At 42.4% G+C, this 24,717-nt stretch overlaps 1 protein-coding gene across 3 annotated transcripts in view; it reads left to right on the top strand.

Annotated features, from left to right (window-relative positions):
• The window catches only part of hivep2a (HIVEP zinc finger 2a), a 91,350-nt gene extending 76,303 nt beyond the window's left edge, over positions 1-15,047 (top strand). For all 3 annotated transcript variants that reach the window (XM_063901879.1, XM_063901877.1, XM_063901878.1), the window contains 7 exons: positions 201-358; positions 4,193-4,368; positions 5,354-5,455; positions 6,693-7,482; positions 8,551-8,659; positions 11,637-11,756; positions 11,973-15,047. In XM_063901879.1, coding sequence (XP_063757949.1) covers positions 201-358; positions 4,193-4,368; positions 5,354-5,455; positions 6,693-7,482; positions 8,551-8,659; positions 11,637-11,756; positions 11,973-12,509 — 1,992 coding nt within the window. In that variant the 3' untranslated portion in view covers positions 12,510-15,047. The remainder of the gene's footprint in view (positions 1-200; positions 359-4,192; positions 4,369-5,353; positions 5,456-6,692; positions 7,483-8,550; positions 8,660-11,636; positions 11,757-11,972) is intronic.
• The last annotated feature ends 9,670 nt before the right edge of the window (positions 15,048-24,717 follow it).

Genomic DNA, 24,717 nt, shown 5'->3' with positions numbered 1-24,717 from the left:
AGAACATGAAACTATTTAACGTTAAAAGTATGAACACCAAATTTAAATATACAACAGAAACAAAAGAAACACAAACAACTACAGAAAGTACAATTTGTGTGCACATCCAAAGGAGAAGCATAAGCACAGGAAGTGTGAGGTTGATAAATGCTTCTCTTCACGTCTCTTTCCTTCATTCTTGTCTTGTCGTATCCTTGTAGTTGAAACCGGAGTTGATGCCAGTTGATGTCAGTCATTTCGGCAGGAAGATGAAGGGGGTCGTGTCGTGGGATCGTTCGAAGGAGGAGCAGGTAGAGAAGGAGGTCTCGGCCAAACAACCCTCCGCCGAACCGACGCGCATCAAGATCTTCGAAGGCGGGTACGTCGAGCAAATACACTCTTAGCAATCAGTAATTTTCCTGAACAATAGAAAGGAGATTTGCCTTTTCATTTAAATGGAGTTCAGGCTGTTTGCCCTTGTGCTTACCGTGGATTACATCACACAAATGAGTCTTATTTCATCCTCCCTCGGAGACCAGTGTTGTAAGAGCAGAGCGCCTGCCGAGTCTGTAACTGAAAGTACGTTTATTCTTCTGTGAATTAAGCTGTCTGCTGAATGATCCAAACCCTAATGAGACTTTAAAGTCAATAATCAAAGGAAAAAGTTAGCCTTTCAAAGAAATTAACGTGTAAATGAATCTATATTTGATCATGTCAATGGTTTCCATGACACCAATGCTTCCTCATCATTAGCCGTGACATAGAAATGAAATCGGTTACTTTGGACACTCACGGAAAAGGATCCAACAGTCAAATATCAATTTTGGTGAGAAATAATTGGTGAGATTTTGACAGTAACTTGGTTCTGTGATTATTAAAATAACCAGTGGAAATTGAGAAAGCTAAAGACCTTCCAAACCATCATGGTTCTTCCCAGAGTCAAGAATTAATCAATCAACCCCAACGATCAAAGCATCGTCTGGAAGTCATAGCAGGTTTTTGCCCCATTATATTCATTCTTTTAACCAAGACAAGGTTATAAGGTGATTAAAACACACCTAAAACATGAGAAAAAGACCGTAGTAACAATGTTTTAAGAAGAGGATGTATCAGGAGTGAGAAAGTGATATTGAAGCCAGCCCAAGATATTAAGGCAAAGAGCTCCTGATGAGATGACCCAGCAGCCTGATCACCTTTACCTTCGTTTATTTAAAGCATCTGAACCTCAGACCCCCAAACCCCTCTATGTACAGCTGCTCTCTCCTCATAAAAATGATCCTTACAGCTCAACAAAAACCAACCCAGATGACTTTTCTACAAACTCCAAGGACATCTGTTTCAGCGTGAATAATCAGAAAATCTTCTTAAGTTTGAAAAAAGAAAAGACTTATCCTTTAACAACCTCTTCTTCGGGTTTAATTATTGCCGGTTAGAGTCGGGCCAAGAGCCTGAGCCTGGTAAACCCATCACAGAGTAACAGCTTGAGCCGCATCGCTGTAATTGGACGTCGGCTTTCATAATTCCTGCCCTGGCTTTTATAGACGGGTGTAAGCTGTCTTTTAACACTTTTTCTAACATCAGCATATGTATTTATACTGGTCATGTTAGGTTTTATAACAAGTACTGCTTTATTTGTATTGTTTAATATTGACCACAGAGCATGACAGAAATCTCAAGCCATAACCAGAATATGCCGCCTGCTGTTGAAAGGAGACATTTAAACATCAGTTTTTGACTCATGCAACAATTTCATGATTTAAAACTAATTGACTAAAAATGAGATGCAAGCGTGTACAATGCAGACAAATTCAGCTCATTTAAAGATGGCAGATGCAAAACCCTTTCAAAACTCTTCTCTTGCTAATTTGCTTCCAGACCGGACATGTTGGTAGGGAAGGACGTCTTTTTGTCCCTTAAACTGAGTGAAAAAGTAAAACGCTAGCCTTGGTTGTTGCTTCCAATCATCTTTACTTATATTGGATTGACACTGGACCTTAGGAGTGACCTCTTCTGTCTTTATTTGGATTTTAAATCTTCATTATGACAATTGTTCATCGTAATATCAAAGTCATTGCACAGTTTTTTGTAGCATTTACATTCTCAACTTTGGCATGTCTTCTTTGTAGAAAGACTTCAGAGGATACGAAGGTGATGGATGTGACATTGGCATTAGTATCGTAACATTTCAAACCATACCTAAACACACAGGTGTTGAGATCGTTACCCATTGATTGAAATAAGTTTGGCTTTTTGTTTTGAAACATGGAATTTGATTCTGTAGATTTGGAGACAATTTAAGCCAAAATGATCTTTATTATGGGTTATACTGTTATTAGAGTCACATAAAGCCTATTTTACGCTTAAAAACCAGAGGAATTTGTCCGAAACGTGCATTAAATGGTCAAATGAAGTCTGTTTTAAGGAGGTGGAATTATAAACCTCTGTAGTTTGAGACTTTCCTACAGTATCGTGATGTTTTATAGTCTTATAGTAGAGCCAATAAGACCAAGGTTACTCAATGGAACAGACGGTCCAGACACACACAAATATGCAAATACACACACACACACACACACACACACACACACACACACACACACACACACACACACACACACACACACACACACACACACACACACAGGGGTCATTAAATGCAGCAGACAGTGAAGTAATTCTCCATTGTCCCCAAAGGACACTCTAGAAGCAATAATTGGATAAAAAAGCACACACACACACACACACACACACACACACACACACACACACACAAAACAACACACTTGAGTTTGTAAAAGAAGGAACAGACAGGATTGACATATTTCTCTCTTGGCAGAGGAAAGGAATCCATCACTTCTTCTCGTCCCTATGAAGTTTGCGTCGTTGTGAAAGACGATCCGCTTCACGATCTTACCGTGTGCTGTGAATAAAATAGAATTAAACAAAGTGATCATAATTCTTTTTCGTGAAACTGGACGCAGCTGTGTAAACGTCTCGACTCAGACGAGGTAGATCCCACTCCTCGACGGCGCAGTTGAAAGACAGATTTCCCCCGGAGTGATGTTTTGATGTACCTGATATTTGACCTCCTTTTAACACATGGAGCCCTGAAGTACTTAGTCCTGCAGCCTGCAGCCGGGACAGGAATCTACACACTACACCAGACGCTTTTTAACCAGTCCACCACAACACAATTTAGTCCTAACAACCTGAATGTGATGCTTCTGCAGGAGAGCAAAGACAGACTAAATGCACTGACTGGCGGTTGGTGGTCATTTCTCTCCATGACAGACAGATTCCTGCAGACATGCACTGATCCCGCTGCCAAGTGTTCGCTGTTTCACTCGGAGACTCTTTAGGGACACGGTTTCATGTCTGACAGTGAAGGGTTCTGCTCTTTCAGACTCTTGTAAAGGGATAAGTAGGGCTGCAGGGACGGCTGTGGTTGTCTGTTTTTAGAAAACTCTAAACCCAGCGGTGGAACGCTGCATTGTTTCCCAGTTCAGCGTCTGAACCAGTCAACTCAAGACATCTCTACTACAGTCTGATTATACGTGTGTGTGTGTGGGGGGGGGGGGGGGGGTGCATTATGACCAGGTCAACTGAAGAGGGATTTCATTTGTAGAGTTCTTTGAAATAGTAAACATGCATTTATCCATTAATCCATGGAGAAACTGGAGCCTCCACTGAAGCTAAATGTCCTAAAATGCATTAATTGGACTTCAATCTAATAAATGAATAAGAAATAAGAACAAAAGTAAACAACACCTGTCAATTTCACTGTATTTGTGATACAACCTTTGTAGTTAAATATAGCAAAGGGTCTAAATTGTCTTTACTTTAATCTGAATCTTAATTGAACCGATTCAAATCATTAAGCTGTATTTATATATTATATATGCACATAGTATTCTATGTTTATATACGTAGTACGTTGGGGTATTAAAGTGTATTTAAATGAGTTATGTATAGTTTAAATAGTCTACTTTACAAATATATATCTTTCTAATGTTGATGTGTTTATGTTTCATGTGCAATGCCTTATTAAAATGCTGCTGTAACAGAATGATTTCTACTATAGGATCAATAAAGGGCCTGTAGCCTTCTTTTCATATTTCTACTATCACTGTAAAGTAGAGAGAATACAATATAAGTCTAAAATAAAAAAGAAGCACATCCCCATTCAGTCTGTGTTCCCCGCTCTGTCTTCCAGGTATAAATCCAACGAGGACTACGTTTACGTTCGAGGTCGCGGTCGGGGGAAATACATCTGCGAGGAGTGCGGCATCCGCTGCAAGAAACCGAGCATGCTGAAGAAACACATCCGCACACACACCGACGTCCGGCCCTACGTCTGCAAGTTCTGCAACTTCGCCTTCAAGACCAAAGGTAGGGCTTAATTAACCCTTCACTCTACTCATGCACCTTTAACCTTTCTGTTGTCTTCCCGTCAACTGAGCAGCTTTTTGACCCGTTTACAAAGTTTGTATTACATCTTTTTAGCTTACCTCCAATTAGTACCGCAAAATGGTCTTTTCTTTTGGAAATTTTCGGATTAATAGATCTTATTTACTGCTCCATTTGGTTGATTAAGGCCGGTTGAATTTTGTATGGAAACATCCAAGTCATTTTGTGTTAATTGGCAAACATAACCCCTTATTTTGACATAAAACTTTAGCAAATGAGTTGAAATAGACCCAATTACAAGAGAAAGGATGAACTGCTTTTTAATTTAGCCAAATGTGAGTCAGACTTTTTTTTTTTTACTGCCATCACTAGTGGAAGGACTTTAATTCAAAATGAGGTTTCCTTTATTTCATGGTTCCATATTTGATGGATAATTTTGCTCCTTTTGAGAGTAGAACATCCAAAATATCGTAATTGGGAAGTAAAAACCTTATTTTTAGATTTAAAACTCAATATTAGAGCTTTGGCTGAAGGGTTAAACCCTAAAACACAGAGCTTAGTGGTTAAATGTTTGAATCCGACATACAGAGAGGCTGTTTCTGCTCTGCGGTCAGACAGGAACCTCCTATATCAGACGCAGAAGATGCTGACTCGCTGACATGTAATATTCAATAAAAAGCATCTCATAGATTTTAATTTCCTCTCTTCACGTAATATAAAAAATATATCTGACTTTGCATACAACCGCGAGTTCAGCCTCGTTTAGTAATTGTGTCATTAAATCACATTATGTTCAAATTATATATCATTTGGTCTCGCTCTTTGTTCCATCGCTTCTATTTCCATTTCACCCTCGCTGACTTTGTCACAGCCAAACAACCTCTGGTTTCCAGTAAGACTAGTGGAAGGGTCATTAAATTGTGTGTGTGTTGTGTTGTGTGTGTGTGTGTGTGTGTGTGTTTTGTAGGAAACCTGACGAAGCATATGAAGTCTAAGGCTCATATGAAAAAGTGTCTGGAGTTGGGAGTCTCCATGTCTTCAGTGGAGGACAACGAGGCGGACGAAGGAGGTAGGAAACACACACATACACACACACACACACACACACACACACACACACACACACACACACACACACGCACACACACACACACACACACACACACACACATGCACACAGTGTCTTTGGCTTGGTGTGGTTGCATTGGGATGATTATTGTAATGAACAGCAGAGACAACACTACACTGACAGAAAACATCCTTCCATAGTTTGTTGGACACTCAGAGTTTCTTATTGGGTTACAACAATATTCCCATGAACAATTCCAGGCCACAATTTTATTTTCCGGCAGTTACTCAGAAACAACAACACATTTTTGCAGTTTAGCGCCCTACTAACCCTAACCCTTACCCTAACCCTAACCCTAACCCGCCCCTCACTTCAGTTTATAGAGCTCATCAACTATCACAATATCTCAACCAGTCAATCAAAAAGAATTGGTGAAAATGTATACAAAGAACTGTTGAATCTTGTATATTTACGGTGTGTGTGTGTGTGTGTGTATGTGTGTGTGTGTGTGTGTGTGTGTGTGTGTGTGTGTGTGTGTGTGTGTGTTGGCTCGGTATGCACGCCACACAGGGTTTCTTTGGGAAAAGCAAACTTGAGAGTCCGTCTGTGAGACATAAACATTTGTGGTTTGTTACAAAAGAAAAACTGTAGAGTACGAGAGACGGACTGACCTCCGCTCAGAGCCGCCGGCTGAATATAAATGATTAACTCAAAACGGCTTCTCTACGCGGGAGGGTGTCCAGGAGAAGCAAATCAAATAGAATGTAAATGGTATAGGTGAATAACTTTTACCAACAAAAAAGAGCGTTCCTTCCCCTCTGTGTGAGTAACCAGCTCCTCTTCAGAGATACATTCGACGTTAGGTTTTCCTGCCTAACTCTACAGCCACTGTACAGTAAAATAAGACCCTGCCAACATTTGGCTAGAGTCCATTCAGCAGAAAAACCAAAGCGTTGAGGGGTTTCGTCTCAAATTACTTTGTTTTATTGTGTTTTATACTTTATTGGTTTGAGCCGATGGGAACAGGGGCTTCAGTTGTGTTTAGTTTCACACAGAAACTCTTTCTGTTACAACACATTAATAGGAACGGTTCCTTCCCACTCCCTCTGCCACTTTCCCTCTGGTTCCTTTCAAACTATTCCTCGTCTTCTTGATCTCTTCCTTCTGTTTCTACTCTTGTTCCTCTTACAATTGTATTGCCCTCTCTTCATTCTCTTTTCTCCCCCTCCTCTCTCAGATGTCGGAGAGGAAGGCCAGCGGTGTGAGAAGATGTCTCGAGGCTCGATGGATCACCAGTTCTCCGACGCCGACGACTCCGAGGACGACGGCGACGACGTGGACGATGACGACGAAGACGAGGATGACTACGACGGCGACTCCACCCCGAAGACCCGCTCTCGCTCCACCAGCCCTCAGCCCTTCAGCCTGCCCTCCATGTCCATCACCGCCGTGGCCTCCTCCCACCCTCACCTCTCTCACCCCTCTGACCTCCTGGGGAGCGCCAACAAGCCGCCGCTGTTCGGCTACTTCACCACCTTGCCGAGCATACAGATCACTCCGCAGGCTCAACCCGGCGTCCACAGCCAGGCGGAGTACCAGAGGAGCCGACTCCTGGCCGCCCCCTCCATGGATGAAGACATCCCCTCTCCGGACCCGTCCTCTCGCCTGTCCTCTCCCGGGTTAGACATCCCCCGCTGCCCGTCCCCGATCTCCCCTTCTTCGTCGCCGTCGGCCCGTCGATACCTCTCCCCGCGCCGCGACCTGTCGCCCCGCGCCGGACACCTTTCCCCCCGGCGGGACCTCTCCCCAATGCGTCATATCTCCCCCAAGAGGGACCTTGCAGGGGGCTACAGGCGAGACCTCTCCCCCAGGAGGGGTCACCTCTCGCTGCTCTCCCCTCTTACTCGGCCAACATCTCCAGCGGGACGGGACTACAAGAGAGACCTTTCGCCCCGAGAACGTCACCGGGCGATGATCCGGCCGGTCTCCCCCCGCCGGGGGCTGCACCAACACCTCCACCACCAGAGGTGAGTCCAGTGAGGGAGGTTTCATGATGTCTGTTCAGCAAAGAGTGCTGTTTTTATATATATATCATTCAATTCACAATATTTATGATCACAGTACAACCTCATTTAAAGAGTTACCCTAACCCTAACCCTAGTCCTTACACACAAGGGAGAGTCCATGACCGCTATATGAAAGGCAGCAGATAGAAATGCCAAACTTGGTGCACACGAGCAATGGTACAATTCAAACACACTCAACCAATCAGGCGGCTATACCCCTTACCCATCGGGAGTTATGTGAGGATCATACAATTTTTGCTATAATGGGGGTCAGTGACAGCTACACCAAAGGAAAAGGCTAGAGGCACCAAACTTGGTAGACATGAGGGAAGGGACAAGACGATCACAGATACCAACTTTCATAACTTAGTAAACACCGTTCAGGAGTTATATGGTTACTTAAATCCCACCCTAGCCCTAACATCACACATAAATGGTTAAAAATGAACCGAAACACAAAAATAGGCCCTCAAACCTGATTTTAAAGGTAAAGCTAAATTAATTTAAACGGCTTTATTTAAAGGTACAACATGTAATTATGTGGTGGGATGAAGGGGTCAGATTAACTTAGTCTCTTGCAATGGTTTCTGATCTCTTTGACGTTAGAGTCAATAATGTTTACTCTTTTTGTTTGAGAGGAGGATACTTACTTGGATGTTTGTGTTCCTGAACAATGAATAATAAAGTACCTTTTAAAGATCAGAGCTATGACAAACTCCCCATGATCCGACGCTACTTCACAAGCCGTCCAAACTCACTCCATCTGTTTTCGTAAATGTTATTAACCCTAAAGATTTGAGTGAATCCTTTTGAATACACAACATGTACAACCAGAAGCACAACCCTTTCCTCTCTTAAAGTACAATAGAAACATTGGATTTCAGAGATTACTTACAAAACATTCAAAATGCAGAATACAGAATGCATTTGTAAGCAAAAAATAAGAACAGAAATAAAACAAACCCAACAAGAGTTGAATAAATACATGAAGATTTACTGAGATATTTCTTCTTGTTTTGTGACTTCCAGCCAGCAGAGTGGATCTCGGGGCCTGAGGCAGGGTCACCAGGCGGGGGCGTTGGGTCAGGCGGAGCTCGGCCTTCTGGGACGTCGCAGAACCGGTGCCGAGATGGAGACGGTAAGAGTGCATCTAAATAAGAAATTATAAATCTACAGTCGAGTCAACCCATCTTTTTCTTTAATTTCATGCCTGATTTTTTAAAGCTACACAAGGCCGTACTACACTTATTATAAAGTGGCAGCATCACCTTACCCGGTTCCTCTCTATGTTGTGGATTTAGGCTCAAATATATGCAGCAGTTAACCAAGTTTATCTGAACAGAACTTACTTGCTATCCGTTATATTTTACAATTTTGTTTTACTGGTTTAATAAGCCTGGCAGGAGGGTTTTAATTGGGAAGCTGGGATGAACATTATGTCTTTAACAGGCATGAATTTCCCATTTTAGCCCTCTCTCAATTTAGGATTATTCCACATACTCACATTATTATTATAGTAGACATTATTTATTCTACAGTATTTAATTTGACTTTGTTTTGTCTTATTCTATTTACTTATATCAGCACTTCACTTGCATCATTTAATTGCACTCTTGTTTATATTTTGATGTCTTGAGTACAGTTGCATTGTTGGAGATGCCTGAATTAAGCCTTAATATGTGCATTGCAACAACTACACTGCAGCAATTGCGCATATTATAATAAAGCCTTTGAGTCTTGAATCTTAACAGGGATTTAGAAGACTTTCCGACACACTCCTGCACATGTGAAAAGGACAGAAAGAGGGGAGCAGAGGGGGGAAAGCGTCTGGCAGACAGAAGCATTTTGAGAGGATGAGGGAATAAAGAGAGTGTTGGAGAGAGGGGTGATTGAAGATAGGGCTGCTGGGTTTTGGTGGTAATGGGATCTTGGCCGGCGTTGGTGTGGTTAATAACGCGGCTGTTTTTCTTCTTAAGAGCCCTACTTCAGCTCTGGCTTCTGCTGCTGCTGCCTCTTAAGCAAAGCGTGAAGCAGAGAGCGGCTCTGCTTTGATAACCCAGCACTCTCCAAATGATAGATTAATGTTTTAACAACCATTATTCAGCCGTCATGCTTTTTGTTTCTTTCTCTTAACAACACCTGACATCCAGGACAACCACACGGTACTGTTTTCATGTAGGCGTATACAGTGGTGCAGCCATGAGTCCTAAAACCCTGGAAATGAGTTAGCATTTTCTGTTCACTCGTCTGTAAGTTTTTTATGTGTTTTTATAAGAAATAAAGCCTGTGGTTAAAACAAGCTGATTTTAATTCTGCGACATAAAAAACATCAGGAAATACATCACTGAATTTAAAATCAGCGGTTGCTAACAAACGTCATCACGCCCAACATTAGCCTCCTTTAGCTTAGCGGTGGTGACGTGAAGTCATGTGACCGTGCTGTAGTTCCTTTATAGCCCAACGTTAGCCGCCTTTAGCTTAGCGGTGGTGACGTGAAGTCATGTGACCGTGCTGTAGTTCCTTTATAGCCCAACGTTAGCCGCCTTTAGCTTAGCGGTGGTGACGTGAAGTCATGTGACCGTGCTTTAGTTCCTTTATAGCCCAACGTTAGCCGCCTTTAGCTTAGCGGTGGTGACGTGAAGTCATGTGACCGTGCTGTAGTTCCTTTATAGCCCAACGTTAGCCGCCTTTAGCTTAGCGGTGGTGACGTGAAGTCATGTGACCGTGCTGTAGTTCCTTTATAGCCCAACGTTAGCCGCCTTTAGCTTAGCGGTGGTGACGTGAAGTCATGTGACCGTGCTGTAGTTCCTTTATAGCCCAACGTTAGCCGCCTTTAGCTTAGCGGTGGTGACGTGAAGTCATGTGACCGTGCTTTAGTTCCTTTATAGCCCAACGTTAGCCGCCTTTAGCTTAGCGGTGGTGACGTGAAGTCATGTGACCGTGCTGTAGTTCCTTTATAGCCCAACGTTAGCCGCCTTTAGCTTAGCGGTGGTGACGTGAAGTCATGTGACCGTGCTGTAGTTCCTTTATAGCCCAACATTAGCCTCCTTTAGCTTAGCGGTGGTGACGTGGAGTCATGTGACCGTGCTGTAGTTCCTTTATAGCCCAACATTAGCCGCCTTTAGCTTAGCGGTGGTGACGTGAAGTCATGTGACCGTGCTGTAGTTCCTTTATAGCCCAACATTAGCCGCCTTTAGCTTAGCGGTGGTGAGGTGAAGTCATGTGACCGTGCTGTAGTTCCTTTATAGCCCAACATTAGCCTCCTTTAGCTTAGCGGTGGTGAGGGGAAGTCATGTGACTGTGCTGTAGTTCCTTTATAGCCCAACATTAGCCGCCTTTAGCTTAGCGGTGGTGAGGGGAAGTCATGTGACCGTGCTGTAGTTCCTTTATAGCCCAACATTAGCCGCCTTTAGCTTAGCGGTGGAGACGTGAAGTCATGTGACCGTGCTGTAGTTCCTTTATAGCCCAACATTAGCCTCCTTTAGCTTAGCGGTGGTGAGGTGAAGTCATGTGACCGTGCTGTAGTTCCTTTATAGCCCAACATTAGCCGCCTTTAGCTTAGAGGTGGTGAGGGGAAGTCATGTGACCGTGCTGTAGTTCCTTTAGAGCCCAACATTAGCCTCCTTTAGCTTAGCGGTGGTGAGGGGAAGTCAGGTGACCGTGCTGTAGTTCCTTTAGAGCCCAACATTAGCCGCCTTTAGCTTAGCGGTGGAGACGTGAAGTCATGTGACCTTGCTGTAGTTCCTTTAGAGCCCAACATTAGCCGCCTTTAGCTTAGAGGTGGTGACGTGAAGTCATGTGACCGTGCTGTAGTTCCTTTAGAGCCCAACATTAGCCTCCTTTAGCTTAGCGGTGGTGAGGGGAAGTCATGTGACCGTGCTGTAGTTCCTTTATAGCCCAACATTAGCCTCCTTTAGCTTAGCGGTGGTGAGGGGAAGTCATGTGACCGTGCTGTAGTTCCTCTATAGCCTTTTAAAGCCTCGATTGTCTGTTTATTGTACCTGGATGTTTTTATTTGTGCCTTAGTATATTTAAATGTCTAGAAGATGAACAGAGAGGACGATATAAAAAAAGTCGTCCATGTTTTCATGTTTCTTCTCCTCTTGTGTTTTCAGGAACATTGTCTAGAATCTTTGTCGCCTGGGGAACGGGACCAGGGCAGTAACCGCGGTAACCAGTCCAGCCCACCTCACCAAATCCTGTTTAGTCACCTTCCTCTCCACTCCCAACTCCAGGTATTTAATTCCTTTATTATTATAAGTTTGTATTTATTTCTACCTAGTTTTTCTTGTGTCTGAGTATAAGACCTGCCTTTTTATTATGGAAAATGATTTTATGCTATGTTCTAATTTCTTATTGGAATATTTAGGAGATGACTTTATTTAAATTGCTTTAATTTTTTGGGCTTTTGGGATTACTTTTCATTACTCAACCTATGTTTCTGATTTCAGGTGCGTTCTCCGTTCCCGATGATCCCCATCGGAGGGATCCAGATGGTACACTCCGTCCCCACCTCCGTCACCTCCCCTCTGAGCCAGCAGGGGGCACCACCACCTGCCTCCCGCCTGATGCTGCAGAAAAACACTTCGGAGGACTCCACCATCAGCGAGGCCTCTCATTTCACCTCCCTTGAAGAGAGGGAAGTCGGAGCAGGAGGGGTGAGGCAGGAGCAGGAGGAGTACATCCAGACCTGCACCAAGGCCATCGCCTCCCTCTGCATCGACTCGCAGGAGAGAATAGCAGGTGGAGGTGGAGGAGGCGCCAGAACTCCTTCCTCCTCTTCCTCGTCTGAACAGCCATCCATCTCCAGGTCGCCGTCATCTCCTCACCCTTCGCCGTCTCCTCCTCAAGATCCCGGGAAACAGCACTTTAGCTCCTCCTCCTCCCTTCCTCCCGAAACCTTCCACCATCCAACAGTATCCAAACCTCTGATGCTGGAGAGGGAAAAGGAGGTGGAAAGCACAAAGAGAAGCAAAGACGTATCGTAGGGAGGAGAGGAAACCATGGATTTTTTGGATAATAGGAAGGGATGAAGTGCAACAGAGAGAGAAAAATGACTTTTGCACACTTTACACATTTTCTCCTACATCACTTTATACATGCATACACTCTCTCTCTCTCTCACACACACACACACACACACACACACACACACACACACACACACACACACACACATGGATACAAAGAAAAACAGCTCTTGTCAAAAAAAGACTTTAATGTACTTCATGCCTGCTCTCAGAAACTTTTCTTATTTAAAGACTTTTAAAGAGGATCTGCATACGGTTACACATGTACTCCACCAATTAAATCTGCTAGGATAAAGGAAGAGGACTGGGGTTAAGCGGTACGTTAAAACAAAAAGACAGCTACGTGTGTGCCTTTTCTTTCATCTTTATCGTCGTTTTTTTTGCTTATTTTTCTTATAAGCAAACAAAGCAGGAAGGTAAAATGTAAATACAATACTATCAGCTTTGTAATAAATGCAATCCCCTCCCCCTCCCACTTGTTTGACCTCCCCCACCTCCTGTGTTTCGGACACCTTAAAGTCTCGACAAGCGATGTGAAGTTATGGATATTACTATTACGTACGGTTGCACTAAAACATATTTTTATATGAGTGAAATTTTAAAAAATGGCTTTTTTTTCGTGTACAGCAGCAGTTCTATAATACTATTTATTATTATTGTTACCATGTTTCATAAATTGTACATTTTTTCTTAAATGTCGTGGATGCCTTTTTCTATGTAAAGCATGGGGTTTTTTGCTATGGCTTACATTAGGGCGAGGATATGTACACTGTAATATGGCTTTATATGTTAGACCTATTTATATATGTCTAAGTGAGGAGGTATATACACATAGAAGTAAGATTTACCAGATATTTACCCAGCATATGAATACATACGGTATATAGAATCTATCATCCATCCGTCTATCTATCCATCTACCCATCTATCATCTATCCATCTACCCATCTATCTATCTATCTATCCATCTATCATCTATCCATCTATCCATCTATCTATCTATCCATCTATCCATCTATCATCTATCCATCTATCCATCTATCCATCTATCCATCTACCCATCTATCCATCTATCTATCCATCTATCCATCTATCCATCTATCTATCTATCTATCTATCATCTATCATCTATCTATCTATCCATCTATCTATCTATCTATCCATCCATCCATCTATCCATCTACCCATCTATCCATCTATCCATCTATCTATCTATCTATCTATCTATCTATCTATCTATCTATCTATCTATCTATCTATCTATCTATCTATCTACCTACCTATCTATCTACACTTAACATAAGGTAGTTTGCTTGTACATTTTTCTCCTAGTTGTGATTTTTCCTCGTTTTTTACTCACTTTTTCGTGGAATTATATCTTCAGATTTTTACGATGCACAGACTCAGCATTAAGTGAATGAACTTGCCTTTTCTTGCACCGTGGTGTTCTGCTCAATTATCTGTGTTTTTTTTTTTTTTAACCCCAACCCCTTTTTCCCGATCGCGAATATCGATGTCACGCTATAACAGGAAGCTCCACTTTCTAAAAAATATTTCTTGAATGAAGACAGTTTTATTCGTCGGATATCTGAACGGGGAAACATTCCAGTCCTTGTAAATATTCAGTCCCTTTACACACATTGTTCTGGCATTGATGCAATGGCAATCAAACCCTCTGAATCCTTATTTAATTGCTTTATTTCTGGGGACGCATACACCAAACTCTCTGACGAATGCACCTTATATTTCTTAGGATCTCCGATATGAACGTCCCCGCACTCTGATCTTTTAGTTTTGTTTTTGCAGCAAACTTGGATTGAAATGGAAATGTTTAGGAGTGCTCTGAGCCCCAGAACTGTCTGAAAAATAATCATAATAATACTTTGTGACATTGAGGCTTTCTGCACTGCTTTTTCTTTGGCCCTCCTCCTCCTCCTCCTCCTCCTCCTCCTCCTCTTTGTAGCTAAGCAATATTTAGCCGAAACTCTGCTCACCAGCAGGGAGTGTATTTGTTGCAAGGCAACGATAAGCGTTCTTAAAAATCCTAAAATCAGGAGACGAAAAGGAGCGGTGATTTCAGTGACACAACTCTTTTGTCTTTGGACAGTTTTGGGTGGAGTCGGGCAGGCTGCAATGTGAGTGTGTATCTCTGTACTCTGTATCGGTGTGTATCGACCAGTATATCCTCTTCTTACGACTCTTTTCTATTTCGATCCTCCCTCTGTTATGTACACTTATCAAGACGACAATGATGTCTTTAAAAAAAATCTCTTTCTCTCTTTCAAAGATATCAAAAAGCACAAGTCATTGTATAGGAATGACGACAATACAAAAACAAGAAAAAGACAAAAAAAGGTAAACGTTTAAAGGGGTAACTTTTGTGATGGTGTTCTGTGGAATTAATACATATATCATGTATGACCCCAGTGGCAACGAGGAATCGCAGTAGAAGTGGAAAAATGGATTGTTGTTTTCAAATAAATATGAATAGAATCATTTGTTTGTCGGCACGATTTTTGATTGTTTTGCTTTTCTGACTTTTGTTCCTAAAAATGTTTACGATTTTGCAAAAACACTTTTGATTCAATTCAATCCATTTCCTTATTTCACTCCTCTTAGTTGTACTGGTAGCGCTTTTCATACTAGAAGCATTAGCTGCACAGAGTGCACTATGAACAGGGTAGTAGAGGCAGTTTGGTGGGCTAAGGCTTGCTTGACGCTCTATGAAGACGATGTGGTTCTGTTCGTGCGTCGATCTGCATCCTTCATCGGAACGGCTGAGATTAGGATCAGCACCTCAAAATCTGAGCCCATGGATCTCAGCAGGGAACCAATGTTCTGTCAGCTTAGAGTAGGGTATGACCCCCAAGGGAAGGAGTTCAAGAATCTCCGGGTCTTGTTAACGAATGAGGCGACAATGGAGCGTGACTAGGCCGGAGAATCGGATCTTTACCGCCGTGACAAAGAGAGAGCTGAACCAGAAGGGAAAGCTCTCAGTCTACTGGTCCATCTTGATCCACCTGTGGTCATGAAGGATGGGGTCATCACCGAAAGAAAGACATTTTGAATACAGACCATCAAAATGGATGGATGGAGTCGTGTCAAAAGTTCTAATGGCAAATTAAATTAGGATTATTTCGATGTTTATCAAGTATTTGCACTCTCTGGCATAAAAAATGACTTGTGCCTTTCTTTGTTTCTCATCATTACAGATGCTGTTTTACTTAATCAAAGCAGCACTTTTCTCTCACAGTGCAGCTGGTATTAGAGTATTGGATCTGCATTTGTGCAAAAAAGACAAATCGTATGGGTCTTAAAGGGATCCATCCATCCATCCACTCGGTGTTTGCATCCCTAATTTGCAGTTCTCCTTATATTCATTTCAATAGTAACACCAGGTAGAGAGACAATAGATAATGGAAGTAGTGTTTGTAGTAGCAGCACTAATTCAAACCCCCCATCAGAAATACTCTTTGAACGAGATCAGCTAATAAGTCTTCACCACGTGTGACGCCCTCCTTCTGTCTGACTCTTATTTCTAATTTGATTGTAGTCTCATGTCCCACATATGTCTACCTGTCTACTTTCTGTTCGTTCATTTTCTTTTCTTTTTGTTGACACAACTGGGTTGATGTCAACTTACATTTATTCTGTCAGTCTGTCCACGTGTCGGTGAGTCCTCTGGCCTTTGATAGAAGATGATCAGGCGAGTTATTTTGGTCCTGATTAGCGTCTGGAGGAATCACTTTCATCACTAGTTTGCGAGGTACGAGAGTGAGAGTAGTTTTCATGGTTCAGCGGTGCGAGCATATGGAAATCTCCCCTGGGACTGGTGTGTGTGTGTGTGTGTGTCTCAATGCCTTTGTGTCTGTATTCATAGGTGTGTCTGCATGTTGTCTGCATGCATGTGTGTGACATTGTTAAATTATGCACAGAGGTTGTACCTGAACATTTTGCACAAAGAAGTTCTGCACTTAATCGGTTTTAATCGATAAGCAGTAGCGTATTTCTCGTGAAGCCTTCGGGGGATTTACACCTGATTAACACCTCTACACGGTGTCATGCAGGTCTCATCATCACCCCTTTTTTGTAATCCAAAGACCTCTCACCGACACAAATCCCGTATTGTTAATAGGAGCGTGATATTTGGAGGAAATAAGACACTTTCCTTCATAGTAATCAACGATTTCATATCATTTCCGTGTCCGGAATGAGAATGCATTTGGGAAAAAGTGCACTTCCAAAGTGGAATTTAAAAGGTATCCTCCATTGCATGTGCACTGCTTTCTGCTGCTCATCCCCTTACGCAATACACCACATTTGATAGAAGCAAAAATTATATTTTTGGACACGTAGCTTAACTGTAGCTTACAAGCCATGGTGGTATTTCCGTTCATGGGCGTGGTCACACCCTCACCTGAGCTTGTTCTCATTCATTCAGGTGTTGCCATTACTCTCCAACACTACAGAAGGCGCTTTGGACACTATTTCAGTCCAAATTCAGGAAATATGTACAAACTGTGCATTTATTAACAAAGAGGATGGGTGATAGAATGGACCTGCTGAAAGCTTTAGGACCAGAAAAGCATCTCAGCAGAGAGAGATGGCATCTGCAGGTGAGTTTTGGCTAATTAGTGATGCTCTTTCACCTCAGTGGAGGCTTGTTTGGTTGCCTATTAACAAAAGTAAGGTGCATGGAAGTACCTGTAAGTAAAGGACGCTAAAGGAGGTAAGCTATTGTGCTTGAAATGTAGAAAAGTTGTGACTCTTGCAGTATGAGCATAACGTTGAGGTCACTCCTGGGTGCAAGTGACTCACATATGAATGGGTTGATGAGTATATTGTCTGTTCTCCATCCATGTACACAGAAACCATGAGTTGGTTGAATCTGATAAAACAGGCATGTCGGACCTTAAATCAGAAACACAACTCAAGTTCTGCAAAGACGAAATGGTTTGAACATAAAACTAGTTTCTGATTTCTCAGCACTTCTTGGCAATTATCTAAACCCCATAGAGTTCAGCTGTGGGGATCCCCGGCTCTTAAAAATATCTCTTCTGGTTGAGTGTTCACATTCCTCTCACACATTGTGATTTATAACGTGGCGTTTAGCGTGCGATCGCCGTGCGTGTTGCTGAGAATCATTTCACAACTGGGAGTTATTTTGTAAGCTCACGCTATCGCCGCCGCACTGACCGACACGGCGACCATCTCTGCGTGAAACCTGGGAAAGATCTCTTTTCTGGTGGAGTGTCACCCAAATCAGCTTGTTTACATGACTTAATGGTTAGCAGGAAACAGCCTGTGGTGTGTGTGTGTGTGTGTGTGTGTAAAAGGGAATACCACGTTAAGTTGCAGAGCTGTTCCCAGTTGTAATTATCTCTAAAGATAAAGCAGGGTGTTCTCCTGCTTGGTTTTAGGACATTTTCTGGATCATTTAGAAATTGTCAGCTTGCAGAAAATCCAAGGAGCATTTAACGTAAACATGTAGCAGAGGAAACATGAGCAGCGTTTACTAAAAGCTGCAGAAACAACCAGGGGACACTAAAGAGAGACGCACCAGCTGTGTGCGTCTCTCTTTAGTGTCCCCTGGTCTCCAGCTGTGTGCGTCTCTCTTTAGTGTCCCTTGGTCTCCAGCTGTGTGCGTCTGTCTTTAGTGTCCCCTGGTCTCCAGCTGTGTGCTTCTCTCTTTAGTGTCCCCTGGTCTCCAGCTGTGTGCGTCTCTCTTTAGTGTCCCCTGGTCTCCAGCTGTGTGCGTCTGTCTTTAGTGTCACCTGGTCTCCAGCTGTGTGCGTCTCTCTTTAGTGTCCCCTGGTCTCCAGCTGTGTGCGTCTCTCTTTAGTGTCCCCTGGTCTCCAGCTGTGTGCGTCTGTCTTTAGTGTCACCTGGTCTCCAGCTGTGTGCGTCTCTCTTTAGTGTCCCCTGGTCTCCAGCTGTGTGCGTCTCTCTTTAGTGTCCCCTGGTCTCCAGCTGTGTGCGTCTCTCTTTAGTGTCCCCTGGTCTCCAGCTGTGTGCATCTCTCTTTAGTGTCCCCTGGTCTCCAGCTGTGTGCATCTCTGTTCAGTGTCCCCTGGTCTCCAGCTGTGTGCGTCTCTCTTTAGTGTCCCCTGGTCTCCAGCTGTGTGCGTCTCTCTTTAGTGTCCCCTGGTCTCCAGCTGTGTGCGTCTCTCTTTAGTGTCCCCTGGTCTCCAGCTGTGTACGTCTCTCTTTAGTGTCCCCTGGTCTCCAGCTGTGTGCGTCTCTCTTCAGTGTCCCCTGGTCTCCAGCTGTGTGCGTCTCTCTTTAGTGTCCCCTGGTCTCCAGCTGTGTGCGTCTCTCTTTAGTGTCCCTTGGTCTCCAGCTGTGTGCGTCTGTCTTTAGTGTCCCCTGGTCTCCAGCTGTGTGCGTCTCTCTTTAACATCACCCCAATCTCTAAGCATGCTTAAACATGTATAGGCTTCTCTAGTTCCTGTTTATAGAATAACAATGACTTCACAACCCCTTAGGTTTGTCCTCCTTCAGCAACAATGTGAGAAATATTATCCCCTTGATATTAATACGGTGTCTCTGGGATCCCTGACACACTGAAACCACATTTCTTTCTGGCTGCATTGGGATAAATAGAAATCCAAGTGAATTACACCAACAGGTGTTTCCAATGGAGACAGACGCTCTCATGCTATTGTTTGTCCCACTTAGCAACCGTAACCAGGGAGCGAGGAGACGAGGCGAGACTTGACAAAGGGTCAATTTGTGCTAAAAGTGTTTGAGTCGCGATCCAACGGTTCCGCCTACGCTCTGAAAGCTGCTCAGATACATTTCCTCCTGCACAGAAGGAAGGTCTGAGAGAGAGTGTGTGTGTGTGTGTGTGTGTGTGTGTGTGTGTGTGTGTGTGTGTGTGTGTGTGTGTGTGTGTGTGTGTGTGTGTGTGTGTGTGTGTGTGTGTTGTGTGTGTTGGATGCATGTGTTAGTTGGAATAAACAACCTTCCATTTTTAGCTGCCAGGAAAAAAGGCGAAATTAGCAAAAAATTCGACCCTTTGCCGTGTGTGTGTGTGTGTGTGTGTGTGTGTGTGTGTGTGTGTGTGTGTGTGTGTGTGTGTGTGTGTGTGTGTGTGTGTGTGTGTGTCAAATGGAAAGTGAGATAGCTCAATTATTTCCTAATGGAGATGCCAGCAGGAGCCGTTCTAAAATTAATTCTCTAATCTTTAAATAAAAGAAGAGGTGAGGAAGAGGAGGGTTTTTTTCTTAAAAATTAACAGGACAAAGGAGAAGAGAGCGAGGAGGGCAGGAGACGAGATGAGAGGCAAAAACTAAAGAGGAAAACTCTTATATCTTTGAAAACAAATAAGTAAAGTTGAGAAGAGGAGGAGAGGGCAGGAGATCATCTTCCTCCATAATTTTCAAAACAAAGAGAGCAGATTAAAAATAAGAAAAGACGAGAACAGAAGAAGCCGGAGAAATGAGAGACTCTTTATATCTCAGAAAAATGACGAGGCCAGGCGTGAAGAGATGAATGGAGGAGGAACTGTGTTTCTAAAGGAGGTTCTATTCTGCTTTGTGGGGCGTCCCTCTGCTGTAGTGTGTCATATAGGTTTCAGCGCATGTAAATGGTCTGCTAAAGCCTGTGTGCTTTTACTAGTTGCTAGGCAGATTAGGATTAATGATGGTGAATATAATCAACCCTTAATTCAGACTGTAGTTCACCTGCAGTAAATCCAGCAGCTACCCTGCAGTATACAAAGCCATTCAAACTAGCTGCACCTTTACCAGCTCTGAGAACACTTTAATGATCAATCATTATAAAACATATCAGAGATATTATTCTGAAATGGACCAATCAGACAATGACTACTTTTACTGTCGCTACTTTAAGTACATTTAGAGGAGAGTACTTTCTACTTTCACTGGAGGAACATTTAGAATACTTTTACTGTGACAGAGTATTCCTACACTCTGGTACTTCTACTTTACTCAAGTACAAGATCTGAGTACTTCTACTTTACTCAAGTACAAGATCTGAGTATTTCTACTTTACTCAAGTACAAGATCTGCGTACTTCTACTTTTACTCAAGTACAAGATCTGAGTACTTCTACTTTTACTCAAGTACAACACCTGAGTACTTCTACTTTACTCAAGAACAAGACCTGAGTACTTCTACTTTACTCAAGTACAAGACCTGAGTACTTCTACTTTACTCAAGAACAAGACCTGAGTACTTCTACTTTACTCAAGTACAAGACCTGAGTACTTCTACTTTACTCAAGAACAAGACCTGAGTACTTCTACTTTACTCAAGAACAAGACCTGAGTACTTCTACTTTACTCAAGTACAAGACCTGAGTACTTCTACTTTACTCAAGTACAAGACCTGAGTACTTCTACTTTACTCAAGTACAAGACCTGAGTACTTCTACTTTTACTCAAGAACAAGACCTGAGTACTTCTACTTTACTCAAGAACAAGACCTGAGTACTTCTACTTTACTCAAGTACAAGACCTGAGTACTTCTACTTTACTCAAGTACAAGACCTGAGTACTTCTACTTTACTCAAGAACAAGACCTGAGTACTTCTACTTTACTCAAGAACAAGATCTGAGTACTTCTACTTTACTCAGGTACAAGATCTGATTTCTCCTGCAAAAGTATTCCTCCTTCTGTTTCCAAAACAAGAAGAGTAAGGAGAAAATACAAATATAAATAAATGTGGAAAGGCAGAAGAGAGGATTCTGAAAACCTGGTAAGAGAAAAGGCGACATGAGAGGAAAAACAAAGGTCTTCCTGGCAATTATGTCCAAAATTAGGAGAGAAAGAGCAGAGCTGATGTGACCACAGCGACACACTGCCCCCTGTGGGTCAGCAGCGGTACTGCACCATCACATGTGGAGGAGATGCTGTTCCTGATGTCTGCTGGAAAGGCATCAAGAAACGTAGAGCTCATTAAACCCCCTGAGTCATGGGGACACTGGGGGTTGAAAAAGCACACACTTTATTTAATCAAAAGGACAAAACCACACCTCAAACATGAAGTATTGCTCACTTTCAAACGTGCCAAGGACTTCCTGGTAGTGGCTGGCATGCAAAAATGCTGAGTGCCTGTTTTAGTTTTTCTTTCTGGATGGATAACAGGCACAACAGGTGTATGTGTGACTCATCAGTGTGTCTGTCATCCTTTGTGTGAGTTTAAGGGCGTTGGGTTCATGTCTAACAAGAACCAGATGTGGACGCAGATAAGTTGTTTACTGCCGAACGTTTGTGGGAAATTCCCCCAGTCCTGACAGTGGTGGAGGGTAGAGAACCCCCTCCGTGGTGCTGGTGTTTGTTATTTACCTGCAGTCACAATGGTTTTTCCCAATTGGAATTTACTTTAACACTTAAAAAGAAAGTAAGACCTCATGTTTTGTACTGGCTCAATGGTTCCAATTCACCTAAATGCTGATGCTACACCCGAGTGTCTCCGTACTCCTGCTGACTTAATTAACACCTTGCTATAATCTGCTTTAGATGATTTAATAGTTAAACATGTATTTCCGTTTGTTTCTGTTCAGGTGCATTGTTATTTTATGTTATTAAGTTAGTTAAAGTAGTTTATATGCTTTTAGTTTTTGCTTTTTGCTCCATTTAAGAATAAAATACAACTAAAAATAAAATGGAATAAAAATATTTATCAAAACAGGATTTAAAAAACTAAAACAAATGTGCAATAAATATAATAATAGAATAACTCAAAAGTAAAAGTGTGCAGCCAAATATTAAAATAACGATATGTATATTCAAATCAAATCTTTAGTAAAAATGTTCAATCATAATAAAAAAGTATTATGAGGAAAACATGCACCGGTAGTTTACCCTACCATAGGACAATTCAATATTATAGAGCAGGGGTGTCCAAACCACGGCCCGGGGGCCAAATGCGGCCCACAGGCCATTTAGAATCGGCCCTCTGCACATTCTAAAAGTATAATGAATGTGGCCCACAAATTAAACTTCTGCTTCTCTTATTTTGTACTTCTCAAATATATATGTTAACTTATATTAGTGAGTCCAATTTAAAATAAATTCAGTCATTTAGAATCTAAAACATTCTCTAATAAATCTTAGTTTATAAAAAAAGCCAATAACTTATTTCTATAACCAGCTGGAAATGTAACCTTCATATTTACTCTCATTATCAACAGTCTGAGGCTCCTGTTTTAAGGAATGAGCTGCCAACAGAATACATGAACCCTAAAGACAGACGGGATGTAGGCTGTTCTTTCCTTAAAGCATTTGAAAGTGTCGCACATTATTCACTACATTTGATTTGTTTTGCTAACTTATAACTTAACTGTTGAGGCGATATTCACCTCTATCAGGGGCCCAGCTCCCCGTATATTTTTCTGTATGTGACCCTCTGTGAAAAAACACAGCCCTGTTATAGAGAAAGGATATTTAAGAGTCTTTAAGAATGCTATTTAAAATCAATTCAAAACAGCGGATGGAGCTCCATGTAAACGGTCCTTTAACGAACACCCACAGCATCAAGCCTGCTAAAAGGCATGTATTTTGTCAGCTAGCTTTAGTTTAGTGTTTGGTTTTCCTACATGTTTTGCAGAAGGACAAAGACATTAGAGGCCAAATGAGAATTTCTAAACAAAAATGCAAAGAAGCAGGGTGATTCTGGGCATCACCGTCTATGAAAAAGTGTTCGTTTCAAAGAGGAAGCGACGAAAATGGAGGAAAAAAAACGCCAATGCTGTACAGGCAAGTGTAATCATCAGACCAGTAGAGAGGAAGATGCTGATGCTGCAGGTTTACTGGAGCAGGGATCCTTCCTGTGGGTCTCCCTGCTCCACCACCAGATCAGCCATATGTCTTCATGCACTTCAGGGGGGGGGTATAAATCTATTTATAGATTTTAGCTGACACAGGAAGGCTTGTTTTCTTGTACAGACCTTTGAAATGTGCTGAAATGCCTCTTTAGTTGTAGAGATTAAAGGTAGAGAACGCGTCTTACCCCCTGAGGTACCTCTCACCTGCCTGATATGTGGCTGAAAAAACTGGTGCAACTCCATATTGGTTTGCTGTTTTTGTACTGCTTCCTGCTCCTGAAACACTTCATCCACGTAGAATAATTAAAACACTCTTTGATGAAGTAGAAGTGAGTATGAAATGTAAGAATGACCAATAAATACTGATGCTAAACACGAGCAGGAATCATCACACCTGCTGTTCATCAACACCAAGAATGTCTCTCTGCATGATGTGAGTGTGTAAAACAACAGTGAATGCACCCCAACATGAGAATACAGCATGTCTTACATTACCTGGTGCTGTAATATTCATTCACAGACTCCAGATAAAGCTTTTTAATGAAGAAATGTGTCCTGCAGGCGGGCCACGCTGGCAGCGTCCCATCCTCCAGACGGTGCCAGTCCGACGTGACGGCCAAAAAGCACAAGCGCTGTTCTCTCTGTACCAAATATTCTGCTCTATTTAAAGCTGAGATAACATATGGTCACTGTGAGGATCATCATGTGACCAACGTGTCCTTTGGATGTCTTTTCCAGGGTTTGTTTCAGGTAAAAAGCACGAGTAATGTGATCGTTTGGGACGGGTTTCTGAGAGGAGTGTGCTTCAGAACAAAGTGTTGTCAGAAAACCAAAAGGTGTTTATATGGCGGCTCTAAGGTGTCATTTAAATGTTGTGCAATAGTTCACCATGTTCAGGAGCCGTCTGTGTATACTGTATATAGATGTGTTTTTTATTTGCAGAGCTTTCAGTAAACACTTTGAAAGGTGCTGAAGATGTTTTTCATCTGCATGTGTTTTTAAAGATGCACAGCGTTTCTCCTCATGTACTGTTTTACCCATCCAATGTCTGGCCCCACCTTACCTGGCAGGACTCCTACAACATTATACATTTGGTTGTGTTTTATACAGCACCGTGGTCACCGCTGATGTTTTTAAAGCTATATAAATAAAGTTGGATTGGAAAGGTTTTAGGCCGGTGTAAACAAAGCGTATCATAGTGGCCAACATTGCTATTCACTTCTGGATCGAAAGCCCGAAAAGCTAAAGATAATCAAAGCTGCTGAATATTCTTGGTTAGAATAAACAGTGTGCAAAGAGAGGAAGTCACTCAGGGGCGCAGCTACCCAGTGTCAGGGGGGTATGCAAGAATTTTGCCACCCCCCCCCAAAAAAG

The sequence above is a fragment of the Eleginops maclovinus genome, chromosome 15 (genome assembly GCF_036324505.1).
Source record: "Eleginops maclovinus isolate JMC-PN-2008 ecotype Puerto Natales chromosome 15, JC_Emac_rtc_rv5, whole genome shotgun sequence".
Lineage (NCBI taxonomy): Eukaryota > Metazoa > Chordata > Actinopteri > Perciformes > Eleginopidae > Eleginops > Eleginops maclovinus.
This window is presented reverse-complemented; position numbering and strand designations above follow the sequence as displayed.